The sequence below is a fragment of the Corvus hawaiiensis genome, chromosome 13 (assembly GCF_020740725.1).
Source record: "Corvus hawaiiensis isolate bCorHaw1 chromosome 13, bCorHaw1.pri.cur, whole genome shotgun sequence".
NCBI lineage: Eukaryota > Metazoa > Chordata > Aves > Passeriformes > Corvidae > Corvus > Corvus hawaiiensis.
The window spans coordinates 14,598,989-14,626,506 of record NC_063225.1 but is presented as its reverse complement, the minus strand read 5'-3'; the positions used below and the strand labels follow the sequence as shown (position 1 = coordinate 14,626,506).

General features: G+C 38.8%; 1 protein-coding gene across 3 annotated transcripts in view; it reads left to right on the top strand.

Annotated features, from left to right (window-relative positions):
• The window catches only part of THSD4 (thrombospondin type 1 domain containing 4), a 260,490-nt gene that overhangs the window by 206,840 nt on the left and 26,132 nt on the right, over nucleotides 1–27,518 (top strand). For all 3 annotated transcript variants that reach the window (XM_048317821.1, XM_048317822.1, XM_048317823.1), the window contains 3 exons: nucleotides 22,354–22,529; nucleotides 26,284–26,380; nucleotides 27,250–27,492. In XM_048317821.1, coding sequence (XP_048173778.1) covers nucleotides 22,354–22,529; nucleotides 26,284–26,380; nucleotides 27,250–27,492 — 516 coding nt within the window. The remainder of the gene's footprint in view (nucleotides 1–22,353; nucleotides 22,530–26,283; nucleotides 26,381–27,249; nucleotides 27,493–27,518) is intronic.

The following is a 27,518-nucleotide window of genomic DNA, read 5'->3' as shown; positions in this document are numbered from 1 at the left end:
CCTATCTAAGGGAAGGTAGATACTTCCAAGTTTGGGCAAGTCTCCTAACATTTTGTTTCTTACCTGTATACTGTTTGCTCCAAAGACGTTTGTTTCATAGTGAATTTATTTCACTGCTAATTGTAAAGCTCATTACAGTTCCTTCAGGGAATGTATTATGTATTTCAGTTTTGTTTTTCGTGGAGTTAAGTAATTTCAGCCACTAAATGAGATAGAGACATCTTTGGATTGAATCAATTTTCTCTGCTTTCTGTAAGATGATACTCTGCTATTTCTAGCATCTTCTATTAGCACATGCCAGTATACACAATTTATGATTAAAATAAAAGTTGCAGATTAATATTTTTTAAACAAAAGTCCAAGGGATGTTAATAGCACTCTTGTGAATACTGGTGTGCCTGAACATGAATATGGTTTTAAGGAATTTGTCGTATGAAAACAACAGGGCCTGATACTAATGGTGCTGTGGAAAGGTGCTCAGAAAACCATTTTTATTTCTGTATTCCCTGCAGCAGATAACACTCAAACAGTACATCTCATGATGAAAGATTGTTAGCAGCTCTTGAACTTAAAATAACATTTTGAAATCACTTTAGAGATTCAAATTTACAGTAAATAAAGGCGTTAGATTAGAACACTGGCAGGGAATTTCGAAGACAAACATTGCTAGAGGCACTGCTGTGATCATGTGAAGAGCTTTATAATATATATATACTCATGGATTTCCTTCATGTGGGGCTTATTAGATCAATGAATATACTTCAAAATACACTTTCTTAAATTGCTGTTAATGATTTTTGTATTTTTTCCACAAGATTAAAGGTTTCTGTGCAAAAAAAGCTGCAATGAATGCTATATAGTAATATGGAGGAGAGGATGCACATTGGAATTTTCAGGGCTTGGAATCAACTTTGTACAAGGGATCTGCTTATAATAAACTTCTCTTCCAGTGCCTCAGTGTGCCTTGGGCTCAGTGGCTCTCCCACTGCACGAGAATTGTCAGTGCTCCATTGATAGTTCTTACATTTCTGTTCAAAACAAAAATCTGCAATTTCTCATTTGAGTTTATGGAATGCTGTAACCCAAAGCTATGCTATTATATATGTTTATTGTGATGGACTTGTGAGACCCCCCCCCCCAAGGACTTGAACATTGTATTAATCATTGAGTGCATCCCTATATGTGTCAGTGCATTAGAGTTGGAAGGTCTCTCTTGCATATGCAGCTTCCTGAATGCATTACTTTAAAAAAAAATGTAATTACAATATCTGGACAAGAGTAACTATTTTTTTTACCTTTTGTTGTTTGTACTCTTGACTGTTCTCTGCTGGAGTTAAACAACAAAGATATTTCCTAGTACAGCCAACAATGTGCTCCAAACTGTGGAGAAAAGATTTAAGGAATCACTTCTTAAATAAACTGAAATTAGACACAGCAAGTTCAAACCATAAGGAAACTTCAGAGTAAATTATTAGTGTTTGAAGAGGCAATTACAATCAGTGTGTAAACTCAAGCAGAACATTTTGAATAATGTTCCTAAGAAATGCTTTTTATGATTAGGTATCCTAGTGAAACTGTTGTGTCCCTGTTTCCTGAATGCTGAACTGGAGAGTCAGGAAATACTACACAGGAAGAGGAATAACTTGGGGGGGTTTTGGAAAATGTTTGCACATCAAGCATTCCTATGAAAGCACGGAACTGGCAATATAAATTGATAACTCCTGGTTATTGGCTCCTGCCTTATCATTTTGTCTTCACTCAATCTTGTCCTTCAGTGCTTCAGATTCTATATTTGGTCAAATATTTTCTGACTACACCTGTTGGCCATTAATAGACACTTAAAACATTTTGGGGCACCTCAAAAGTTTCAATTAAATGTCAGTTTTGGAAGAGACCTGATGAGCAGAGAAGATTCTGACTTTTTCCACTTAATTCAGTTTAGTTAGCTAGCATTGCTAGTTATACATACATTGATTCTCTGAATTAATAATGATTTTAATTAATAGCTCTCTGGGCGGCCATGCTTTCATTGAAAATCAACACAGGTCTCCTGAGAGACTTGTCTTTCTCACCAGGGATTTAAAACAGCCCCAATACTGAAGTGTCTGATGCTGACCTATCCAGGAAAGTGCTTTTCCATGACTGTTGTTTTACACACAGAAGCCCAGGATCTCATCAGACAAACATGCATGTTTTAGCAACTACCCAGTTCAGTGCCTGTGACCTAGTATTACGCTAATTGCTGACAGATTCCCTTCAGGATTTATGTTTAGACTGGGTATGCTGGCCTGACAAATTGAGTAGGTTGCATTTCCTTGAGCTGAAAAGTGTGGTATTGTGGTTAGTTGGTTATAGCTAAATGTGTTTAAATGGTGGATTTTGATCATTTCATGGTCTTCCTCTGCAAACTGCAGTTTCAGTATGTGTGGGGCCTACAGCTTGCTCTGCCATTAAGTGGTGTTAATTACCTTTACCATAGCCAGTCTGGCTACCACATCTGTTTGAGGGGTTCAAGGCAATGGGGGAGAGGTAGAGGGGTCTCTGTTTTATGCCTGGAGATGACAGGAATCTTAGAAGCATATTCTGTCTGGCAAGAAGTTCTGGATCAGTCTGAGTTTGGATCTTGCTCTTCGTGCTTGTATTCCTGTGTCTGCAGATAATGTATGTATGGATAAGCTACCAGGGAGAATTACGACTAACACGAGTTTGCTTCTCATGCAAAAGAGTTAAAAACTAATAGGAGACAGTATATCAAGGCAAATAAAGTTGTGTAATACTCCCTTTTTAGCATTTCTCACCTGTATTTCATTATTAGGTTGCCCAGTTCTCCCTGTACACACACTTACACTTCAATATCCTTTCGATTATTGTCCCTAAAATAGTTTCAAAATAATTTGTTGCAGGGAGTGTTTCTTTCACTAAATAAATGTCGATCTTACTGTAGCCAACATGTATTACTTGGCTGGGATGATCACTTACTAAAACCCTCAAAGCTGTTAAGACTTTGGATGAAATTCAACCCTGGTGTTAATGAATTCAATTCCACTGAATTCGAGTTGCACAAGCATTTTACCTGGTGTAATGACCTCTAGTCTGAACAGAATATATCCAGGACATTATTCTTTGCTGACCATATATTTTTTCAATACTGGTGTTGCTTAAATAGTTACAATTGAGAGTTTCTGGCAGGGTTATCTTATTACAGTAAATTCCAAGGTGACCTTTTCCCTTCTGGCTTCATTAAATAGCCAGCTGGTATCTAATACGCTGCATAGTGGTTTTTAGGGTTCCAGGCACATTTTGAAAACATACAAAAGAAATAATGGAACTTTCTCAAAAGGTAGTTTCTTCCTTTTTACAGATTAAGTGGCAGATCTTAAAAAAAATACAAAAAGACAGACTTTGCTACTCGTGTGTGATGGGAAATACTCTTTCCTCTGGCCTCAAGTTAAACCTTGATGGCTGGGTTAACTTGTGTGTCACAGTTTTCCACCACTTACTTGCAAAACAGTTCCTGCAAGTCACTGCCCACCGGTGTTTTCACTTAGGAGCTTCAAAATGAGTTTCTCCTTGTTTGCTGAGGGCAGGAGGTCTGAGGGATAGCCTTGAGTTGGGGTGCTGAGCAAGAGGTGCCTTGCTTGGGAGGCTCATCACTTTTCATCTAGCCTGAATCTCTGGGAGAATTCTTCATGTTGCTAGTTTTCCAGGTAAATGTCTTCTTGGCCTTTATCCTCTGCATCTTGAAGAAGAATATGAATGTTTCTTTCCAGCTGCCTATGCTGGCTGTGCTTTTTGGCTCATACTTGCTCATTGGTGGCAGTGGTCATGACCAGTTTTGAAACCCATAGAAATCACGTTTTCATTTCCTGTGTTTCCTAGTTGTGTCATCATATGACAGAGGTGGTGTTACATTTTTTTACCCTTTGTCTGTAAGCATTGTTCTTACAAAAACAGCACTTGCTGCAACAGAGCAGCAGCTGAAGCCTGCTGTTGCTTTGATGATCTGCCCTGCAAATACATCATCTGAACAGCAGCCAGCAGCAATGAGTCCCACTGAGGTGCTTGATTCATAAGTTCTGTATTAAAGGAATGGGTTTTTTTTCCTTCTCGTGAAATAAGGAAAGGTTGCTTTGAAAGGCAGGGAGACAGATAAAGAGAAATATGCAAAATAGCGAGAGGAAACTCAGAAAGGCTGGTTGTTCAGTTTGACTTGTAAAGCACCCAGCAATCTGGTTGCTTACATAACTTTGCAAACCCCCTTGGCATCGAAGCCTCTGGAGAACTGGCTCTGCAAGATTTTCAGTATTTCCTGCTTCTTGTCAGACCCCAAAATCTTTAATTTCAGCCTTTCTCACAGAGTTTTGATTAGACTTCTGTTTCCAGTTATGGACAGAACCAAGGAACTTGAATGCAAAAATTTCAAAGAAGATGCATTAAAACATGAAAGAGATGGGCTGTTTGAGCAGTTTTTATTAATCTGAACCCAGTTAATGGGAACTTTTTAGATCTTGAAGCTTTAGATTATTTTTGTCTTCTAGCTGATGACCAAACCACCAAGTAGTTTTCCATGAAAACACTCATTTGAAGGGCACACATTGTTTGGAATATCAGCACATTGTTTGTTCAAGGCTTCTTAGAAGATCTAAGCTCTCTGAACAGTGGGTGCTAATGGAGCACCTTTTGGAGTATGTATTTCATGGCACTGACCACTATCCTGTAACATGAATTCTCCTCTCACTAATGCAGCTGACTCTCAGCTTTCACTCCATTCTTCCTTTGTCTCTAAGAAGGCCTACAAGGGGCTGTGTTGGAAATGTCATGTATTCTTTGGAAGTCATTAGCTTTGAGAGTTGATTAAAATCCTTCCTATGTAATCTATTGCTCAGCTGTGTTTTACCTGGAGTAAACACTACTTTATAAAGTTGTTATCAAGCTGTAGTCACTGGTCTGATACAATACTATTCTCCTTTTCTTACAAATTTTAATTCAAAGTTAATTTTATTCTCTGACTTAGCTGTGCATAAAGAATGACCAGAGTCCGTCCAAATTCATAAAGTATCCATAGGCAAATTCCCAAATCTCATGAAGACACAATTCTTTCCTTTCATGCCAAGAGGAGAAGTTGTTACTAATTTAAATAGTTGTTCAAATGCTACACAGCAAAACTTAAGAAAAAATGGTTGAGAACCTGGTTTCAATTGTCATAGATATTTCTGTGCAGCATTCTTTGATTCCCTAATCTTATTTTATTCTGAGCAAAATTCTCTTTTGGATAGCAAAAAACCTTTCTTTGTTCCTTAAGCATCCCTTGATCTAGTCAGATAGAATGTGTTCTTACATCTTTGATTCTGTAAAAGAAACTTTTTTTTTTCTGTTCCTTCTCTTATTTCCCTTTGAACTGCTCAGTTTCAACATTTTTGGATTTTACCCTTTTCAAAATCTCTTTTAGTAAAATAATCACCCAGTAGAAATTCTACATGATTAGTGGCTTCATGGTTGGATCCAATAAAGAGATTTCATCTGCAGAGAATATTTTTATATTGCAGCATTAAATTCCAGAAGAAATCCAAGTCTTTTCTAATACACAATATATATGGGGATTTAAAACTTGATTTATAGACTGTATGATTAAGTTAGTCAAGGGAGATTAAACTTTATCCTTTATTTCTTAACTTGCCCAGTGTCTTTGTGTTCTATTGAATATTACTTCAAACACTTTGTGTCAGAAGAGTTTGGGTGCTTAGAAGCACTACAGACCCAGTCTCCCTCTCATATTTGTACCCATGGCAGCAGTAGTTGCCTCACAGTCGTAACTCCAATTTTTAATACCAAACGACTGTAATTCTGAAAATGTTGGGAGTGTGCTTGAGAGATGTGGGTCAGGTGAATGTCTGCTATGAGATTATGGGCTGGATTTTAATGAGCTGCCGGGCAAAGGTTGCCAGCTTGCACAGCTAATCTAGCATGGCTTAGGGACCCCAAGACAGAACAACTGAGTATCTGTTGACCACCGATAACCATGAAGTGCTAGGGAAAGGTTTTCATGGCATAACAGTCCAGCTGCAGCTGCTGTGCATTGGGGTTAATCCTTAGTCCATCTCCTTCACTCCATTCCCCCACATCAGCTCTTCTATGGAAGAGAACACACGGCCTTGAGGCAGCTTTCTGTCACTTGGTGTGATTGCTGTGGCACGAGGGTTCCTCCACACCTGTAAAACCTTCTGCAGGTCCAGAGCAAGGAACACCTGAATGTAACTTCAAATAAGCATTTTCTGGAAGAGTTCCGCTGAAATCATGGGAGGTGAGCCTCAGGGAGAAGCAAGAGCAGAACTGTTCTTTGGGCAGGAGGACTCTAACCAAGCATGGGAACATTTAAATGATAAGCCATACCCGAGCTTTGGAAAACTTGGAAAAGAGATATATTTTTATTGGTGAAATGAGGCCTTGTCATTACAATTACTTGTAAGGACCTAAGGCAACAACACCTTAGTGTATAATGTGTCTGCAGATGTTCAGTCAGATTGCAGAATAAAGATTCCTTCAGTAAGTGGAATTAAAAGTTTACTGTTGAATTTCTGTCATAACACTTCATCGTTCTCTTCTAGGCTCATATTGCAGAGGGGGATTGAATTTTCCTCAAGTGTCTGGCACAGCTAGAAGAGGTTGTTCTATATTCAGAATGATAGTTCCTCAGATTTTTTGATTGTTCTTACAAAATACTTTTTCCTTCCTTCCCCAAGCCTAATTAACGTAGGGGAAGGCCAAGTCATGGAAATTTGTTTGGTTTGAGCTTAAATTTATGAACACGCATTACCTTTCTTCAGTTGTCTTCTGCCAATGAAAAAAAAACTCCAAAACTGAGAAGCATGATGCAGTTCTTAAATCTGTGTCAAGAGGTTGTAACTTTTCAGCATCAAAATCTTCTGTTGCATGTTTAGCAAAGTGGACTTTTGAAGAAAAGTCTCCCATGTGTCAGTTGAAACAAAAGAACGTAGTCATAAGAACTTGTGGTTTCATCTGACTTTATCTATTGATACAGTGAGAAATCAATTTTTCCTCTGACCCTTGCCTCACTAAATAGCACATCATAGTTCATCCCTGAAGCTTTCGAGTCTCTAGTTCAGAAGAGTTGCTTGTGGATTGTTTTGATATTGAGTCCTAATGAGCACCAGACCTAGTTTATTGTTCTGCCAGCAGTTAGCTCTATTAGAGGGAGAGGTATTTTGCATTGAAACTTCAAAGTTTGTGAGTTACTTTAAGCAAGGGTTCACTGCTTTGTGAACGAAAGAGAGGATTCCTTCCACATGCCTATTAGTGTGAGCTCAGTTCTGAGCAGTTGTACAGATTTTGGAGAACTACAAAGGAAAATTACAGAATTTGATTCTGCTCTGTTTGTTTGTGAAGAAGTGTCACATGTTTGTAATTTGGTATGTTGCCATGAATGTTACAGATAGTATTATTTATAACGATAAACATGGGAAATTCCATTAATGTGTTCAGGTCAACATTGAATTACCTTATCCTGGTGGTGGCCCTTGGGAGTGTTCCATTATGGCAAAAATCTGTGCTGTGTCTTTAGCATCTCCACTGCATACATTATTGAAGCAAAGATGAAATCAAATGGAATCATTTTGTTCCTACCTTGGACTATATCTAAAGGTTGAGAAGGAGGAGACAGGGAGTGTGGAGTGGGATGTAAGCATTTGTGTTTTATTTCAGTATCATCCCTAATGCAGATGTAGCAATAGAAATTGGACACTTTTCTGGAGGTGAATTGATGAAGGCTTTTTTCAGTCTTTTAGCTTCATCACTTGTTTTAAGCAGAAAACAGTGGTAATTTGATCTATGAGGTCTATGAGGTCTAACCCAAATCAGGCATGTTGGAATGCAGCTAAGCTTCAAAATTAGGTACATGCATCTCCACTGGCCTTAACTCTGCAGGTGCTGGGGAGTACTCTGTAAAGAAGCTTAGAGACCCTCAACTCTGCTTAGTATTAAAGCATTAATAAGCTGTCTGTCAGATTGTAAGGTGTCAAAATATGAGCGTCAGAGTGCTGCATGTTAGAACACAGGAATATTGTGACAGATCACATAGACTTGATTACACAGTGATGTTATAAAATTCTTAGTATTTCCTTAGTGTATTTTGTGTGTGCTTCTGAGATGCAGATTTTCCTGATAAACTTGGTGTCATTAGTAATGGTCTAATGCTGTTTTCTTTTCATTTGGTTGAATCGTGTCATTTTAATGTACTATGTTTGAATTTTCATTCTGTCTTAGAGGTAGAATCAATTAACACCAAATTGTAAGTTTATATGAGCAGATTATGGCATCTGCTCATATGTAAGTCACCTGTTGCTGTGGTCTTATCATTGGTACAGCATTGTTTATGTAGAGTCAAATTCCTGTTGGGTTTAGTTTTTATCAAGAACTGGAATCTGTTCTGCATCACCACCTACCTGGGCTTTTTCTTCTCTCCTCCAGTATAAAGCAACCATCCTGTTACGTTTTTCCCTTGAAAACCAGAAAAAAGCCTTTAATTTCTGAGTTGCAGTTCTTACCTCTTGTTCTTCTCTCCTAAGGCAGTTCAGTGCCACCACTTGCAAGGGTGAAACTTCTCTCACTAATTGTGCAGAATAATGCAGTAGTGGAATTCACTAGCTCTGCATAAGTGCTGACTCTGGCAACTTAAAACCTTTAAAACACACTCTATAGGTAAGGTTTTCAAGCAAATGTTTAATGTCAATAGTAATGTGTGTAATTGGTCTGAGTTACTGAAGTACATATTCTGTTTTGGCATGTAGTATATCAGGTAAATTATAAGAATCTTTTACAAAGCATTGGGTTTCAGATCAAAGACGAAAGTGAGGTGCTACCAAAGGTGCTGCTTATTTGCATCCCCAGCAGAAATGACGGAATGGAATTAAATGTTTATTTAGAACCTCTTGGCTGTCATGATGATCCAGCTTTCACAGAGTCCATATCCATGGACTAGAAATGATCTTCTGAGGGAATGCAATAACAGGCCAGAGCTTTCATCTCCTGCATGGTTTAGCATTCATAGTGCCTATGAGCAGAAGCAGAGCTGCCCAGGTTTCTTAGTCTTTGAAAAGCTCCCAGACTTCAGTAGATCATTAAGATATTCCAGAAGTGTTTCAAGCCACTGCCTCTTAAAAGTAATCATAAATAGCAGTGGAGCTGTCTAGGGCTTAAAATCCATTCAGCATGGTAAGTAGTTCCAGAGGGAAAGTGGGAACAGTGACTAGAACTTCTTGCTGTGCAATGCTGCCTTCCGTTACCTTCTCTCGGTGGTGTTTTCTGCTGAAATCCACCAGTGTATGGGTTTGTATTTCATGCCTCCATCCAGAATTTGGCTTTTGAAACAAAAGCTCCTTGGTTCTTTAAGAAAATCATCACAAAAAGTGCTTCTTATCTTCAAAGTGTTTTTCTGACATTAATTAATTGGATCCTCATGATGCTTCTCAGGAGAAGGAGCAGCCTGGAAATGCCCATCAAGCACTCCTACTGCAATGAATTGTACTAAACACTTCTGCAGCCTAGCTGGATAAAATGGGGTTTTTATTCAACTGCCCAAATAACTTTAAAAGTGCTTGAAAAGAAGGACAGAAAAATTAAAACTGCTTTTGAACTTCAGCAGACTTTTATGCCTTCGTGCTTGTGGACGTAAAAAAGCTGCTGTTCAAACAAGCAGGGGCAGATCCTGTGCAGCTCTCAAATTACAATGGTGCCATTGATTTCCTTGGGCCTGGCCTGCCACAGGCCAGCTGAAGGGCCTGGCTCCTTGCTTGGGAAGTAAAGCAGTGTGTAGTAACACCTGATGTGAATAAAGAGCTTTAAAACCTAGTCATCATAATGGGAGTAATACCTAAAATGAAGATGCACTTGGAAACAGATGGAATGGATTTTGTGTGAGAGTCAAGAGAAAGACACATTAAAGGAATGGAAAAGAAAAGCAAAACAAAATAAAGTCATTGGTATTTGTGGATATAACCTAGTATGGAAATTGAAAATACTTTATCTCTCCACTGGATTACTGGAAATTCCTTTCTCTCTCAAATGACCATTATCCTAAACTGTACCTGACAGTAAGTAAAGGGAACCAATTTGTATTTTGGTATTTAGGGTGGGGTTTGTTTCTGTCTTCACTGAAGTTAATCAGGAAAATGCTATTAACCACTGAAGTTGCTGTGTGGATTTTTGGTAGGATTATAAATGAAAAAATATGCGTATGGATTGCTGATTACTTGCATTGGTAATAATAATCTCTGATAAAGACTTTTTTGGTTCTGTTAATTTGTTCAAATTTACCTTGTGCATTTTTTTAAATGCAGGTGACTCAACAGGTTTATTGATGGACTGCATCTCCAATTCAATTGCTTTATATTATATAATAACTCCCCAAGGTCTGCAAGCCTTGGCAGTTACTCCCAGCCCTGCTGTGCTGTACACAAACCAGTTGTATTCCACATGTCTAACCTCCAAAGGATCCCAAGGACTCTCTGAAGTTTATACAGTTGACTCTCTTTGGCTTTTTTCCTCTCCAAAAAGCTGTTCTTGGTCCTTTGGTCAGCAGTGAGACCATTTCCATGTTCCATTAGTCAGGAGTAAGAGGTGAACTGGAGGATGCAGCATGTGCTTCCAGTTTAACAGTTGTAATTAAGTAAAGGCCATGCACAGTTGTTCAGCAGATATTACAGTGCAGCAGAGCAGTTTCTCCCAAGCCATGGCCCTTCCCACAGGATCCCAGGATGTGCAGATAAACAGCTGAGCCACCAGAGGAGGGACAGCCTGCTCTGTTCATGTGTTAGGCTTTGGGAGGGGCTCTCTGAGGTCCTGTCACTGGAATACAATGTGCATAGAAACATCAGTGCTTTGATTTATGACTTGGCAGTGGCCTGTGAGTGTAATCACTTGAAATTATGGCAGTCATTACGGTCTAGTCCACAAAAACCTGGATTAAAAAAAGGATTTCTCTCTATTTACCCTCTCCCTGATAAAACTCCTAATTTTACTTTGAGTTGTATTGAAATAGGTCATGTAAAATTGAAGACTTTGTACACTGGTAAGAATCTGTGCTATCATTCAGTAGCATTAAGTATTTCCTAGACACGTGTAATCTGTTACATCGCAGTAATTGTTTCATGTGTGTTTATAACAGGAAACCACTTTTAATTACTTTGGGAGGGTAGATATTTAAAAGGCTCCTGACTCATAGACTGCATTCATAAAAAGACTTGCTTATTTATCTCAATCATGGAAAAAATGTTCCCAGCTGAGTATGAAACTACGTGTGCTCGATGAACTTTTAAAAAATATTAAATTCACTATTAATGTAAACAGTGTGAAAAATTCTGTCTTAAATGTAGAAAAAGCAGATTATGTATTACATGAATTTTGGTTTAAACAAAAAGGCTGTAGCTAATCACTTTTTATGGTTCTGAAAAAGTGGTACTGGAGATATTCTATTAAAGGGAGAAGATAGAGTTTATCAAACTTTAATAAGACTTAATCAAAGACAGGAAGACAAGGATTTTTCTTTTCTAAGGTGGAATTGTAAAGGAAATACTAGAGACTTGCTTCTGCAATTTTGAAAATGTAATGTTCAGAATGATAAATTAATATCAGTCATGTTTCGTGGTTTAAGAGCATGGATATAACAGTCCCTGTTCAGTGTATTGATGAGGAGACCTGTGGGACTGATGCAGAAGGTCTAGAAAATCAAACTTAAGAGTTAATAGTAACTGTCTGCAGAGCAGTTTGCAAAGTGATCTGCTTGCATACTGGAGGGGGAAAGAAAATAAGTTACTTCTTGCTAGAAGACGAAAGCAACTTTCTTTTTATTAATATGTTCTTTCCCTCGTATGCTTGGAAAAACTTAAATTCAGTTCCTGATGGCAAAATAATTTTGTAGTTTGTACTAGTTATACTTAACTCATTTTCTTCAGTTGTCTGTTTGGAATCTGGACTGCACTGTTTCATCTATGCTGCAGACAAAATACTGCCATTAATTAGCCAGACTTACCTGATGATCTGAGGTTAGACTCACAACTTGCATATCCATAATTTTTTCTTGTGTTTCTGTGAATAGTTTGATCAGAGAATTTTTTTTCCATTAGCTTAGTAGGTAGCTTGGGAATAAAGAACAGTGATAGAATGCTCTCTGCATTTGGAATGATTCTGTGCTACTTTTTGTGAAATATTTCAGTCATATTCTTTGTTGGTTTTGGAGCCATAAAAGTCATCAATAAAATGTGATGATTTCTGTCATGTCTATAGATTTCTGGGTTTACTTCCAGGTATCAGTTGTATGTTTCCCGTGGTTTGATAGCTTTGTCAAATAAATATCAAATCAGGTTCATCCTGGAACATCTTTTTAATGTTTCAGTGTGTGGACTGACATAAAAAATAACACATGTGATACCGCCCCAAGTCTTTATAGCCACAAGATAATGCCTGAGAAAGTGATGCCAGTGCTGTATTTCCAGCTTTCCTCTGACCACACAGCTTATTGTGCCAGGAATTCCTCTTCTGGCAGAGTGTACTCAGGTAAATGGAGACAGCCTCTCACAAGTGTCTGTGTCATTTTTCTTCTCTAGGAGCCAAATACTTCAGAGGATCTATAATAAATTAATGTTGTTTTAAGTGAAGGACTAAGGTTTACATGCTGTTGTCAACTTTTATTGGAAGAAAGAGTGAGTGAAGAATTGAATGATTTTTTCAGGGCTGAACATGGGCAGTCTGTCTGCTTTAGTTTGTGGCCCATGTGCTTACTCTAATGGACACTGAATTAATCAAAGCACCTGTATCCTTACCATAAAGGCCACTAAATTAATCAAAGCCAATCTTCTCCCACCCATAGTCTTGTCTCTGTTTGCTGTTCAGTCCCCGTGCCCTGATGTCCCCTATGTGCTAGTCTGAGATTTGCCTGCACTGCTGGGCCAGTGGCTGCCTGGCCCCACAGACACTGTGGGCTCCTGCTCCACCCTGCTCTAGGACAGGAAAACCACTTCAGATCTCTCCTCCGTGCCAGTGTCGGCAGTCACTCACACCTGACTGTACTTGGGACTTCAGCATCTGTGTCAGCCCTGCCTGAAATCAGCCATGAGGTCTTAAAGCCCCCCAGAAAGTGGCAATATCAGACACTGGGCCAGAGCAATTCATGTCTGAGCTAAGGGACCCAACAGTGCTTTGCAGAGCACAGATCTGTGTGTTTTGAGTTACAGTGTTTAACTTTACCACACAGAGCATCCAAAATTCTTGAGAAATTCCACTTGAAATTCAAAACAGCTTAGGAGTATTCATGTAGCTTCAGTTTTTCATAGCAAGGAACAAAAGCTATTTAGCAAACAAAAGAAGCAGTTTCTACTTCAGCTTTTAATTCTTGTGAGATAGAGTGTTTTTTTCTGCAGAGATGTCACAATCTGCTGGTTTAGTTTAGCTGTCATACAGTTATTCCAATTCTTGGCAGTTGTCAGGAGTGCAAGGAGGTACAAAACACTTTTTGTTATGCCAGCTGGAGAAAAGAGTGGGGTATTTACGCGTGCATTTCACTAATCTGGCCCTTCTGACTGAAGTAGTGTCTAGATTAGAAGATAATTCAATTGCATTTATCTACCCAAAGGACTTTTGCCAAATGTGTGCTGAGTTTCTGTGCTGGGTTCACTAATGTGCAGCTGAACTGTGCCAGAAGGCTTAGCTATCATGTTCAGAGCCATTAGCAGCCAGTCTGATCAACTCCTGAAATATAAGAAGCAGATTCTAACTGAAATTATGTAACTAAGCCAAATACTGTCATCTGCAGATTCAGCTGGAGGTGCATAGTTAAAATATCACATGCTACATTGGAAATGTATGCCTGCTGGAGACTACTAGTCCTGAATGTTGTTTGTTAATTCTAAATCTGATTTACAGCTATTGCCAGTGGAGAGTACTTCCTGATGTTACTGAGGTAGGGTAGGAAATATGTTGCTGAGAATTCAAGCCCTACTTTTTCAGTGGGCTTAGACAAAAATTCTAATTATGCCCTGTAAGAGCTGAAGTTCTGAGACTACCTCTTAGAAACTGTAACCTCAGTTATCTCCTGCCTTCTTTACAGAAAGAAATTAAGGATGTATAAGTAAGAATGGGAAAAGGGGTTTCAAGTTTCTATATTAAAAAACCCCCCTGCAATTATGACTTTAGAGCCTACTGATTGGTTTCTAGAATCTTCTGAACCCCAGGAGTTCCTTTTGAGGTGCCACATTTCCCAAAACAAAATAGTAGATATGCAATGGCCTGTACCTTTAACATGGTGTCTGTACAGATACAAGACATGCATGATTCTTACTCCAGTTCTCTGGGGTTGAGTGCTGTCTTTTTCTTCACATTTAATTTCTCTCAGTCTACGTTTTGTGCCAGCCCTTCTGTCCTTCCTCTTCTGTATTTTCAGGGCAGTGGTAAAATTACATACAAGTAAAGCAGAATATTTACATAGACTCCAGTGGAGTTGGGAATTTAGTCAATCACTGCTACCCCTTCAACTCAAGGGAAATTTTTGTGCAAGTTAAAAGAGAGAGAGGTTTTTATAGATTATTTTAGTAGTACATACTAAAGTGTATTTGAGGTATATAATTATAGAGAATGGCTATGTAAAAATAAATGGAAAGTTCATAATTCTTACCATGTACTATCATTGTGTGTATCAATTGTGTAATTCCTTTTATATTTGGTCATTTGCAGAATAATGGAATCTGCTCATTTTCAGTTTTTGTTGGAATGATTCATACCTTCAGCAAGTGTTGCACTGGCCTTCTGGTAGCTTGTCTTGTACTTCCCCCCAGTATAGGGGGCTGTAATAGACTCCTCACAAAACACAGTTAACTGTTCAGGACTGATGTCACTTCTAACAGGACTTCTTTACTCATTGCAGTCCGTACTTCGATACAAAGTAGGCATTGAAACACCAGTGGTGAAGAACTGGGTTGTTGCATATTTAATTGTGGTGGTTAGTGAGATGCAGTGCCCACATTTGCGTATGTCATGAACAGCATGGAGCATTAATGCCTTCACACTTCCCTGACTTTCATAAAGCCTGTCATGCTAAAGAGGCCTAGGCAGGTTTATTTTTGTGCTGGAGACCTCATAAACATAGCACTGGCCTAAGGATGAACTTCATCTCTGTTATTTCCTCTTATTCCTTCATTTGCTTTCCTGGTAAACGTTAGTATGGCCTCCAATAAATGCTTTTAGAAACTAATTGTATGATCTGGGTAAGCATACTCTTTAGACTGTTCCCTAATTCTCTGCTATTTAGAGCCATATCTCAACATTCGGAGTTATTGCCTTGGCATAACTTAGTCCCCATGGAAAGCATGGGAGTCATGTAAGCGTTATTAATTTTGTACTTATGAATAATAATATTAAAAGTCATCCATCACTCAAGAACACCTGCTTGAAAAATGGGAAAAGGCATTTTATGAGAGCAATTTTAAAGAAGGCAAACAGTAATAGGAAGAAAACTGAAAATGAAACCCAAGATGCAATTCATAAGGGGTGCTTATGCCTTGCAGTGGAAGAATTAACAAATTGCTGAAATGCTGCTTTAATGAACCTTGTTACTTGCATCATCAAACCTGCTTCATGAGTTCCTTGTTTCCAAAGCTCCAGGCTGTACACAGACATAGGTTTAGTCTTTGTGTAGCAGCTGGGTACTAGGATGCAAAACATTCACTGCCTGAGTAACACTACTGTTTATATGGGTTTTCCAAAGGTCCCTTGTTAGTTTTTCAGTGTTGCATGCTGCTTCCCACTGGGATTGAGGGTGATGTGTGGGAGAGCAGCAGTGACATTGAAGCACAGTAAATGCCATATGATCACATTTTGCAAATGTCAGGTCATATATCTGTATGTGTATTCTGCAGTACCTTGTGTGCCAAAGTCTCAGGAGTTGCAGTGTGAGAATGCTGTAGCCAAAGAGGGGGTTTCCTGCATTTTGCTTCTCATCTCACCAAAAAGACAGAAGAGGAAGCCTAGACTAGCTAATGTGGTTTTGTTTCAGTTGGTTCTTACTAATACCTATCAGGGAAGACTACTAAAAAAACATGGGGAAATCCTGCATCCTCTCTTGACAGAAGCTCAAGATTTGGTAACATGATCTTTCTTTGGGGATTTTATTGAAGCCATTGAGACTTCAACCCTGCTGTAGTGTCTGGGGCTGAACAGAGAGGACAAATCTGGGGGTTTTTCTCAAAGCCTATAATATTTATTTGCAGTAGTAGTTAATTGTCTGTTCTGCATTGCTGCCCCAGAATTTTCCTTGAGCTGATTCATCAACAGGGCTTTTGGAGTCAAGCAGAAAAAAGGAGCAGGCACAACTGAGAAGTGGAAGCTGCACCAGCAGAGGGAATTTGGAGAGCGATAGTTCAGTGAGTCCTCCAAAAGGAAAATTACTGTTTGCTGCAGAGCAGAAAAGGAGCATTTCTGTTTGCAGTGATTAACTGCAAAACCATTACCTTTAAGCAAGTAAATAGTATTTTCTTTTTGCAGGTAAAAAAAAAATCAGGAATCTTTTAAAAGCAAGTGGGATTTGCTGCTCTCATAATCATTACGAAATGCATCCAGAAGATGTCTGCTTTCTCAAAACTGAAACAACAGTAAATTAGACCCAAGGCAACAGAATAGGAATCTCTTGCTTTTTTTTGACACTGTCATGGTGGGGGGATAAAACCTGCCAAAGTAGGACCTCAGGACAAACTTGGCAAAATTGGTTTAATGGAATTCACTGTTTCAAATTTATCCCCCTTTGAAGCAGGATTTCTTTTATATGACAGCTCCTTAAGGAGAATATCTAAATAACTTCTTGAGCAGGATTATGCTGTTGATGTGAAGTTCTACTGTTAATACTTTAGATAAGAAAGAAAACTGCAAACCTTTCCTTGGAAATAATACTATACTTGAATGATCATTTCCTTGTAATAGTGTTGGAAATCTGGTACTTTTATCTAGTGTCTACTATAAAAATATTTAAGCAATTGCTTGAATGCTAATGCTAGCAATAAATACTATATGTCATATTTAATTTGCAATGTTATGACAGCTACTCAGTTCATGGATAAATGCAATAGTACCTTTACAAAATAAGGATAACCCCAAGCTATTCAAAGCTGTAAGCAAAGATGTTTGTTGGTTTTCTACAAAGCAGATTTTATAGTTTCTACTAGGTGAAAAAATGAGTAAGATTAGTAAGAATAGGGGTCTATATTATGGGGTAACTGTATAGAAAGACAGACAACCAAAATCTCAGATGCTTTGCAGATCCATACATGAATAAGTCCCTAAAATTTGAATACTTGTGCAGGAAGTTCTGATTCCTAGGCTTTGAAAAAGAACTGGAAGTACCACAGGATCCAGTTTACTCCTGGTTTCAGTCAGGAAAAACACATGCTGAGACATTTAATGTTATGTTTGTTTCTGGTCCTTCCTGGATTGAGGAATAGTGGAGACATACACTGGGGGACTTTTGTCTTATAAAGTTTGTATTAGAAAATACTATTTTGCATTAGGATTATGTAAGATCATAGAGCATTTCTTAGTGGAGAGTCCCACCCTCTGGTACATGTCCTTTCTGACACAGTTGAAGTGACCAGTAATGGCTTTGAACTTCCAAAATGGTTGGAAGTTCATGAACCCTGGGCCTCAGCTATGCACAGTTAGAAGATGCCCCACTTTTGTTACAGATCTGTACCCTTACCCTGTCTTGGTTGCCAGTGAAGAAACTAAATACCGTGCAAGAAGTAAAGGTGTCCAGCCTGCAGAGACACTGGATCCTAATTTAGGGCCAGTAAGTGATCTGCTGACCATTTTCTAATATCCTCCGTTGGCTCTGAAATAAGGTGTTTGTAGGATCAGATTGTTAAAATCATTTGACTCTTGCTGATCATGAGATCTTAGCCCTACTCATATTTCTTGAATTAAGCTCAGACTCCCGTGGGAGCTTTGCATGACCTCAATAGGAGTTTGAATTCAAAAATTCAGAGGCAAAAAATAGATAATTCAGTTAATGAGAAGTGTGCCAAATTTCTCTTGAATGTTCTGTAACTAAGGTGTATTCTAATAATAAGCAAATATCTATGCTTCTGGAAAGGAGGTTTTTTTGAGAATCCACTTGAACTAATGAATATTTCATTATTTTAAAACTGTTCATTGTGGAGTTTCTAGGCATATGGCTTTTTTCCTCATTGTGCAAAGGTATTTTAAAGTAGCTAGAAGCTGTGTGCTGTGACTTAGAGTGTTTCTAGATTGTAGTCCATGTGCTCTTTCTTTGTTGACCTAACAGGTCTTGTGTATTCCATCCTGCAAGGCTGACAGGCCTGAAGACAAGCTATGTTTTGTGACACTGAATAGCTGGGGGTTTTGGTGGTTTTTTTTGTTTGGTTGGGGTTTTTTGTGCTTTGTTTGGTTTGGTTTGGTTTTTTGGTTTTCTTTATGTCTGGATTGTTTTCAAGTACTTTTGGAGAAGAGAGTTTTACAATCTATGTGCAATCAGAAGTAGCCACTGGTTTTAGGAGTTACGCTGGTGTGGCAGCTGGTCAACAGGCTGTTAGGTGTGGCTGCTCAGAGTTAAAGGCCAGCTCAGTGCATTTTCTGGACTTTTCTCTTTGCTGGATTTTCCCAACAAACCCCTCCCTTTCAAGTTTCTTTTGCTGTTACGTTCCTCATGGTTTGTACCATTAAGCCAACTGACTTATATTACAGGAGATGTCACCAAAGGGTATCTGTGGGGTTTAGTCATACAAGATACACCACCCTGCACTGATTTTTATAAAGCAGTACATGAATATTTTAGATTTGTCTCTGAAAGCTCCATATAATGTATTTTTGTGCAGGAAAGATACACAGTAGAAGTTGCATGTTTCTTTCACTTCTCTCATTGAAGTGCTTATTTAGAAGCAGTCTTATTATTTACTGTAGCTGTATCTGGGCACTTTCTTTAAAGGTGCTGGGAAAGTGTTGTTTCTACAGAAAGCTGATATGGCCAAGACATTCTTGCATTTGAATTAAACTTAAAAAGCAACAGGATGAAATTTTTAAAAGCTTCTTAAAATAAAATATTTTAAAAAATGCTTCAAATGTGATGTGTCAAGTAAAGGTTGTGCTTATGTAAAAATAAGATAGTTGCTGCACTTTGCCTGTAAGATGCTTTGGTTTTTAATTGGCAGCTGCAAAGCAAATGCAGCCTGAGAGCCCCATCCATCTCACACTCTCCTGTTCGAGGTGCCTTTGTTGAGGACCTTTATCAAAGAACATTTTATGATGTCTTTTCAATCTTTGACTTGCACCTGGAGTGCATCTGCAGCTTGTCAGGGTTCTCTGGATTAAATCACCAGTAAGACATTTGCAATTGACTTCAGCAGCCAAACCTTGATTTGGATTCCCACTGGCCACAGTTGCAAGGCTGCAGCCTCTTCCCAGAGTGAGGAACTACTCCCTGCTTCACTCTCTTTGGGTCAGGACCAAATGTGAGACACTTAATATATGGGAAAGAATTTCAATTCTGTCTGTCTGCAGCCTTATTATGGCTTGTAAAGCAATTAAGTAGGACTTAGGACACTGTTCTCCCAGACAGAAGAGCCTTAGGACAGAAAAATATACTGTATTACTCTCCATATTAGTGCTGTTGCCAGATTTAAGAGTTTCATGTTATTATTGGTACTGTGCCTATTTTGGGTGAAAATATACTGCAAATAGTGAGGTACTACACCCACACCTAAAATATTTCTCTTCAGATATGGTTAGAAGAATAGGAGTCATTCAGCAAGACACTTACAGTATATATCAAACTGTTAATATGGAGAAGGTAATCAGAATTTGTATCCTGAAATACTCCGTATCACCAGTGCAAAACATTATTGAAGGCCACTGTAAACAACACAGTTTTAGTTAAAAGCCATTTCCAAGATGAAAGATAAATTAAATGAGCTGCAGCCTGTATGCAGAATTCCTCAAGAGGAATTAATGGTAAAGCTTCTCATAATCTTTCATGCTTTGGCTAAAAATATTAGTACCATAAAAATTCTTCAGAGGGCAGAGTTGAGGTGGTGGATGCAGAGTGATCAAAACATAAAAAAGGCACATTTTCCCTTTTTATGGAGAGGCCTCTTTCAAATCTGTCATATGATGGATTTGAAATGAAAGTTTAATGTGCACTCAGTTTCTCAGACAGCCATCTTTCTACAGCTTCATTATTAATAACAATTTAATCTTAGCCAGCTCTCTCTTTTTTTCTTGAGCTCTTGATGATTCATTTATCTTACTTGTTTAGCATCAATCTAAGAAAAAATACTCAGATCATAAAGTTAAGGAAGTGTTCCACATTAATAAACCAATGTAAAAGCAGTCTCCAATGCATTTTGCAGAAGTGTTTAATCCACAGTTGTTTGAATTAAAAAGTAACAAATTGTAAATAGCGTACAAATAGCAAGTAAATAATGTGACTGGATTTCATATTTAACCTGTATGTAATATTTTTTAGCTTTAATTTTTCCTCTCAGCACTATATGAGTACTGATGAGGCCATTTCCATGGCTGATACTGTATAAAATATTTTTCAACTAATGTTCACAGTACAGAGACTGTTTTGTTGGCATGTCAGTAAATGAGACCTGGGAAGCAAGTGGATGTATGATGGGTCTTGGGAAAATAAACATGTAGCATTAAGCAAAATAAAAGTTCAAAGTGTGTGAATACATTTGCAGGGTCTGATCCAAAGCCATTAAATTAATTTACATTTTTGCTTTAATAAAAATATTTCATCAATATTAAGCAAATTATAAATAGTTGGGTAGTCAGCAGCAACCCCTCCAAGTCAAAAGACTTTGAATTTTACAACCTAACAAGTCAAGGACACTGGCAGTGTCACACTGTCCCTTCACACGGGACATTCTGTTCTGAGTCCTGCAGCAAAAGCAGAAAGACTGCTTTTATTGATTAATTAAGTTAATTCAGATGTCTGGAATATGTACAAACAATTTTAGTTTCTTCTCTTATGTGTATTACTTTGGAATTAGTGGCATAAATTTAATTTCCTGTCATTTAGGCCACGCATGTAAGTTTTTCCCAGTAGCATAAATAGTTGTGTATAACGTTGAAAGCATTTTAACTGAGTGTCACAGTCGTTGAGACAGGGCAAAGCAGAAGCAGTCTCTGGAATAACTGGGTCCTTGACCCTAACTTTTTTTAAGTTCAAAACCTGTACCTTGAATTTGCATTTTAAAAAGTAAATTACCAAGCAATATACAGCCAAGGGTATTACTAGATTTTGTTGTTTCTTTTAAAGTTTTTATTTAAAAGCAAATTCTTTTGTAATAAAATTGAAAATCTAGAGCCTTTGGAGAAAGGGTTGTGTGGTTCCTTTGTAGTTAAATAATGTCTGATAGGGTTTCACCCTCTATATATATTTTGTTGTTGTTGTTGTTTTTTAATAATGCAACTGTAATAATGCATAAATTATGCACATGTATGTGGCAGGAGTTTCTGACTTTAAGGATTGAAAATTATAGTCACAGACAGATAAAGAAAGTAGGAATGAGAAGGAACAGAGGCCCCTATGTCACCAACCCACTGATTTGCCCATAATAAAGGGAGTGCACTGCCCAACAGGATACTGAATCCAGATTTTATCAGTCCCTGGCTAGTATCTGATTTGCAAGTCACTTTTTTTTTATGCAGGAGATCCTACTGGCATTTTCAGAGGGCTCAGCACTCCAAGCAGTGCTGCAGGTGAGGGCTCTGCAGATGTTCTGACAAAAAAATAATGTTCTGAAAAGGAAGTGGAGGGACCAGCCAAATGTCTTCATGAAGAATAACAGGAATATTTGGCAACTCAGGATACTCATGTGCCCCTAAATTGTTGGGTGTAATGCACTGATTTTCTGTATCTGCCTCTGTGTTCTGTTCTGCCTAACTCACAAAATAGTCCATGCAATGGGAAGAAAGTGCAGGAAAACCACTTCCTTGGCATCCATGTGAGTTGTGTGTGCTGCTGGCTGGCTGAGAGTCACGTGGCCACCTGGCAGAAACTGTTGAAAAGGGTTTCCAAGCTGTCTTTGATTTTTGTTTATTTTCCTACAGCATAAACCTACAAGGTGTTGAGACAGTTTTCTGAGATTGGTTTGTGTTTGGTTTGTTGGGTTTTATCCCACAACTACTAATGTAACTCTGTTCTTTTCAGCAGCTTTGTTCCCTGGTGTCAGGAATACCTAAGAGTGTTCCCTGCAGCTGTGGGGAACTGATTGGGCACCATTGTGGGAAGGGCTTTCCTCTGACCAAATCCTTGTGTTTGTGTCCCCCCTGCAGCCCTGCGGAGCCGCTCGGGACGCTCCATCATCAATGGGAACTGGGCCATCGATCGCCCGGGCAGATACGAAGGTGGTGGGACAATGTTCACTTACAGACGCCCCAATGAGATCTCCAGCACTGCAGGGGAGTCATTTTTAGCTGATGGGCCAACAAATGAAGTCCTTGATGTCTATGTGAGTTAGTATTTCAATTAATCTTCCTGATGGAAAAGAAATTGTTCAGTTCATTGTTAACATGCAACACTAAAGTTGCATTCAGTACCAACACTTTGTTAATTTAATTTTGAAGTGCTATTTTTGATATTTTACACTTGTTTGCGGTTGTATCCATTTTGCTCCAGATCACAGGATGTTTAAATCAAGCCTTTTTCTCTCAGACCTTACTGATCCAGTAAAACCAATTTAACTTGTTCAGTAAAGTAGAAATAAAGCATACAAATGTCCAGGGCTTTTCTTTGGTGGACTGGATTTTTTCTGGATACTTTCCTATTGAAACAAATTTGGCATAGTTTAATTTTACAGTGAAGAAGCGAATACCTAAGCTAGACAAGGCCTCTCACCATCTCAGTTTCCTTTAAAAGAAACCGGTCCATAAACCTATAGAATGTAGGATTTGAAGCAGGGCAGTTTTAATATGAAGCTGTGATAGGAAGACCATAGATAATGGCTGTTTGAGGAAGGAAGAAAAGACAAATTGTGTCTGAGAGAAAGAAATCATGTTGAAAAAGCTTTTTACTTCAGATGGGATGGTTTTTTAGTTCATCATACTGAAATAAAAAATATAACTGGAATTAATTACAACTTATTCCAAGATAAATGGCGTGTTCTGAGATTATACACTCCCACACAGTAAAATTCATTTATTGAAAAACTAGGTTAACTGAATATATGATTCTTTCATCCAGCTGTGGCTTTTTTGTCCTTGAGTGCAATATGGGGTGGAAAAGTGAGTGTGCTGGATAATTTCATAGAAAAATTTATAGTAACTACCCTGATTACAAAGCTGGGAAAACTTAGACGTTGGCAAAATTATTCCCCATCTGCTATATGGTGTCTAATAAAGCAATGTAATAATTATGATAACACTTAGGATCACTAAGGTTGAAAAAGACCTCTAAGATAATCTAGTCCAACAGATCCAAACTTCTTTTCCAATTGATTGCAATGTGTGACTGGCAAAAGCCTAGAAAAATAAACAATTGGGCTCCTAGACTGTGCAGTGCAGACTCTGTGTTTCTCAAGTGTTCATGTCACTGTGCAGTTACAGGATTTGTGAGTTGAGGCTTGGCCCTGAGTTTTTATTGCCAGCCAATTAATGCCTAATACATAATGACCCAGAGAGAAAAGGGTCGGGAAGTGGATTAAGCAGATATTTCCAAAGTAATATCATAAAAAAGCTTTAAGTTTCGATCTGTGATATTGTGATAGTTTAGTTTAGGCTTAGTGCCTGTAAGAAAGCTGCCATGATGGGAAGAGCTTTACCAGCTTTGCTCTGTGGCTGCTGCTGTGGATCGCCACTTCTGATTTGACTGCTCTCTCACCTGAGATGCTTCTGGTTGATGTGAGGAATACTGCAATTCAGTATAAGATGATAGTTTAGTCTCTTTTTTAATATAGTATGGGAAGATAAAGATGAATAGTGCAAGGTGCAAGAAAATCAATGCTCAGTATGACACAGCCTCTCTCCTGGATTCGAAATGTGTAGCCAAGCAGATAGAGATGTCTTTTTTCAGACTTCGTCTTGCTGTGCCTGAATCGTGTCATTTTCCATTCACCCATACTCATGATCTTTATACTCTGTGTAGAAAAATGAAGAGATTTGCAGATGAGAATTCCAAATGGCTTTCTGTTCTGTTTTCCTGAGATCATGCTGTCTTTCTTCCACTCTGAAATGTAGAGGAAAAAGCTTTCTGATTTACAGGAGTTTATAAATAACAAGAAAAAGAGATGCAAATTCTGTCCAAGTGTGAATATACATTGCTACAAAGACTTAGGTCCATTAACTCAAAGTAAAACTATTCTATCATTTCAGGTATTTTCCTGCAGGAAAGCTGGAACAATATACTAATTAGGGGCTTAATCAGTTAAGCACTCTCTAACATAAGCCTGTCAGTTGTTTTAAGAAATGTGATGGAAAAACTGCGAAGTTGTTCCTGGAACCATCTAAAGAACAGGGTCCTGGTTCTGGAAGGGGAAGTGTACTCTTCTGCTGAAGTCAGCTCACAGTTCTTGGTTCTCTCAGGACCACAAAGAGGGTGTATTTTTTGGATGACAAAGCGACATTGGAAGGACCCAACCTTACAAAAAATACTGCAGACAGTGCATTATTAGATGGTTCAGAAAAGTGAATGTTCTCTGAGGGACAGAGTTTAGAGAACCAGCGGTTATATTTGGCAAGGAAAAAGTGATTTTGACATAAGTTGAAACAAGGGTCTGAATCCCTAGTTGGTATTAATTGATGTGAATTTAGTGAAGCCTTGAAGCTTTAGTTGTGCTGGGTCACTGGGCCATTAGGATAGCAGGACTTATTGCTTTTAGGTCCATGGATTGTGAGAACCAAAGAGCCAGAGCAAGCTCTGGTGTTTGCTTGTGGGTTTGTTTGGGGTTTTTGCTTGTTTGTGCTTTGGTTTGGTTTGGTTTTGTTTCATTTCATTTCATTTCATTTTGTTTGGTTTTAAAAGGTACTTTGAGTATAGTGTGAGGCTTGTACCAGACTAATCTCCACAGAGAGTTCAGGACTAAAACATACATGTCAGTAGAGCTGTGCTGAAGCAGTGAAACAAGCAGCTCATGACACCCATGCACTTCTCATGTGGGTATGCTCAGGCTCACAGCAGCAATGCAATAGGACTCAGCTGGGAATGGAGTGTGCTGCTAACAGTTTAAAAAAGCTGTCCTAAAGTCATATCTGTCTCAGGTCCTGTTATGCCCAACTGCTTAAAAAAGCACACCTGGAGTTAACAGTGGCTTTCAGAATCATGCTCCTGTCAGCTCACGTGGGCTTGTGCAGCAGCATTCTGAAAACACTGAGCTTCATTTTCACATTTAAAGGAGAAAACCTTCTGGTTCCTGCCTGTGTTTCATAAATAACACGTTGATAGAGTTGTGGCTGGCTGTAAAGCAGTGGGATTCTGGCTGCACTTACATTGTATCTTCATTCAGTTGAAAGTGAATGTGGAAGGATGCAGGAGGGCTGCGGACAATCTTCAGCTACTGCAACAAGTCCATGGGCCTTTGTACTCTGCTCCATGGCTATTTGCTGAGCAGTGCTTGTGGGGAGGGCAGCATGACAGCAGCAGCTTGAGCTGATCGATTGCTGGGGCTCCGTGGGGTGCCAAGGGAGCTGCAGGGTGCTGAAAGGAGCAGTTGGCTTTGCAATAGGCACAGAGTAAAGTGTGTGTGCTGTCTGCAGGTGCTCTCCTCAGGCCACTGGGGAACCTTTCAAAAGGCAGGAGGCTGCCTGTCTAAGGTTGGGGGTTATGGTTTTGTTTTGTTTTTTTTTTTTTTTGCTTTGTTTCTTCTTTGCTTTTGTTTCCTCAGACATCTGTCAAGTTCCTGCTATCTTAGAATGTTTTGATGACCTTAGGACCATCTCTTCTGCTGCTGAGGCCTGGTGTGAGCCTCTGCTGCTCACGTTGCTGATGGGGAAGGCTGTGGCTGGCACAGCCCACAGCTCACCTTGGCCCCAAGCATGGCAGTCTTGGGTTTTTCAAAGAAGGTTTAGACAAATAGCTTCTCTGCCATCATAAGCTAGCTCAGTTTTGCAAACACAGGAACTTGTATTTTCTTCTTTTTGCATTCTTTGGAGAGAGTCATTAACCATTGCTTCTATCCCGATGTAGCTGATTGGTTCAAGCTGATATTTATATATAAGTGTTAGTAACATAACAAGTGGAAGAACTCAATGTATGGCTGGTTTTCTTTTTAGATGATACATCAGCAGCCTAACCCGGGTATACATTATGAATATATCATTCCAGGAGACAATGTCATTAGTCCTCAGTTGCTTGCTCACAGGAGGCCAGGTAAAATGCCACCATTTCCTTTTATCAAACATAATTTTGTTACTTAATAAGCTAGTGGAGAAATTTGTACCATTAAATTCAGTAAATGCTGCCATTGTTGTGGGAGAGGCCCAGAATTTCACCCTACATGTTGAATGAGAACTCAGCATAGATTTGCTAACTTCAGTGAATTAAAACTGGCAGGGTTTATTTATGCTTTAGCTGGGAAGATTACTACTTTGAGTAGGAGTGTTGTAACCATGTCTCAGAAATAAAATAGAACATGATTTTTCAGAGTCTTTTTCTTTTTGAGATGATTTAAAACAACCTTCCACAGTTTCCCTTTCCTCTCGCAACTGGAGAGGATGAAATAGAGCAGTGTTTTCTTCCCAAGCAAGAACCTGGGCAGCTCCTGCCTGAGCTGTGGGTATGTGCTCCATATATTCCTAGGAAGTTCTGAAGGACAGGAGAAACTTTGCAAGTGAATTTGGTCCTCGTTTTAATGTTCGTGACTTGCTTTGACAAATTTCTGAGTGTTTGGTATGTTCATAATGAGGAGCAGCTGTGCTGTGACATGGGGAGGCACAGAATGCAAAGCATGGAACAAAACAAGCTTTGGGAAGTTTTGACACTGGGTGTGTTAACTCTATGTTGTCTTTGGAGATTCTTCAGTTTTTAGTTTTTAATGTATTTGCTGGCTAAGATTTGGTTATCTTAGTTTAAAACAACACAATCTTTGCAGGTCGTTATTAGGCAGTCTCTACATAGCAGATTAAAGCTACTTCCAAGTTTAATGATGTTCCAGTTTTAATTATTAGTGGATCATAACATAGAATAATATTTTTATGTGAAGCTCATTATTTTACTTTACTATTATTGTCCATCATCAGGGGAGCCATTGAATGGTCAGTTAGGAATGCCAGAAAGTGCAAGTCATGAGGATGAGGATTTGCATAGAGAGGCAGACATTCTCACTGGACAGTCAGCTGGAACTTTTCCAGTTATTCAGCCAGGAAGATTTCCTTCTCATCAGCCAGAAAACCAAGTGCCTGCTATGCAACCACCAAGACAAAACCGAGAACACAACTGGAAGCAGGTTGGAAAAACTGAGTGCACTACTACATGTGGGAAAGGTAAGTGCTTTGTGTGTGCACAAAAC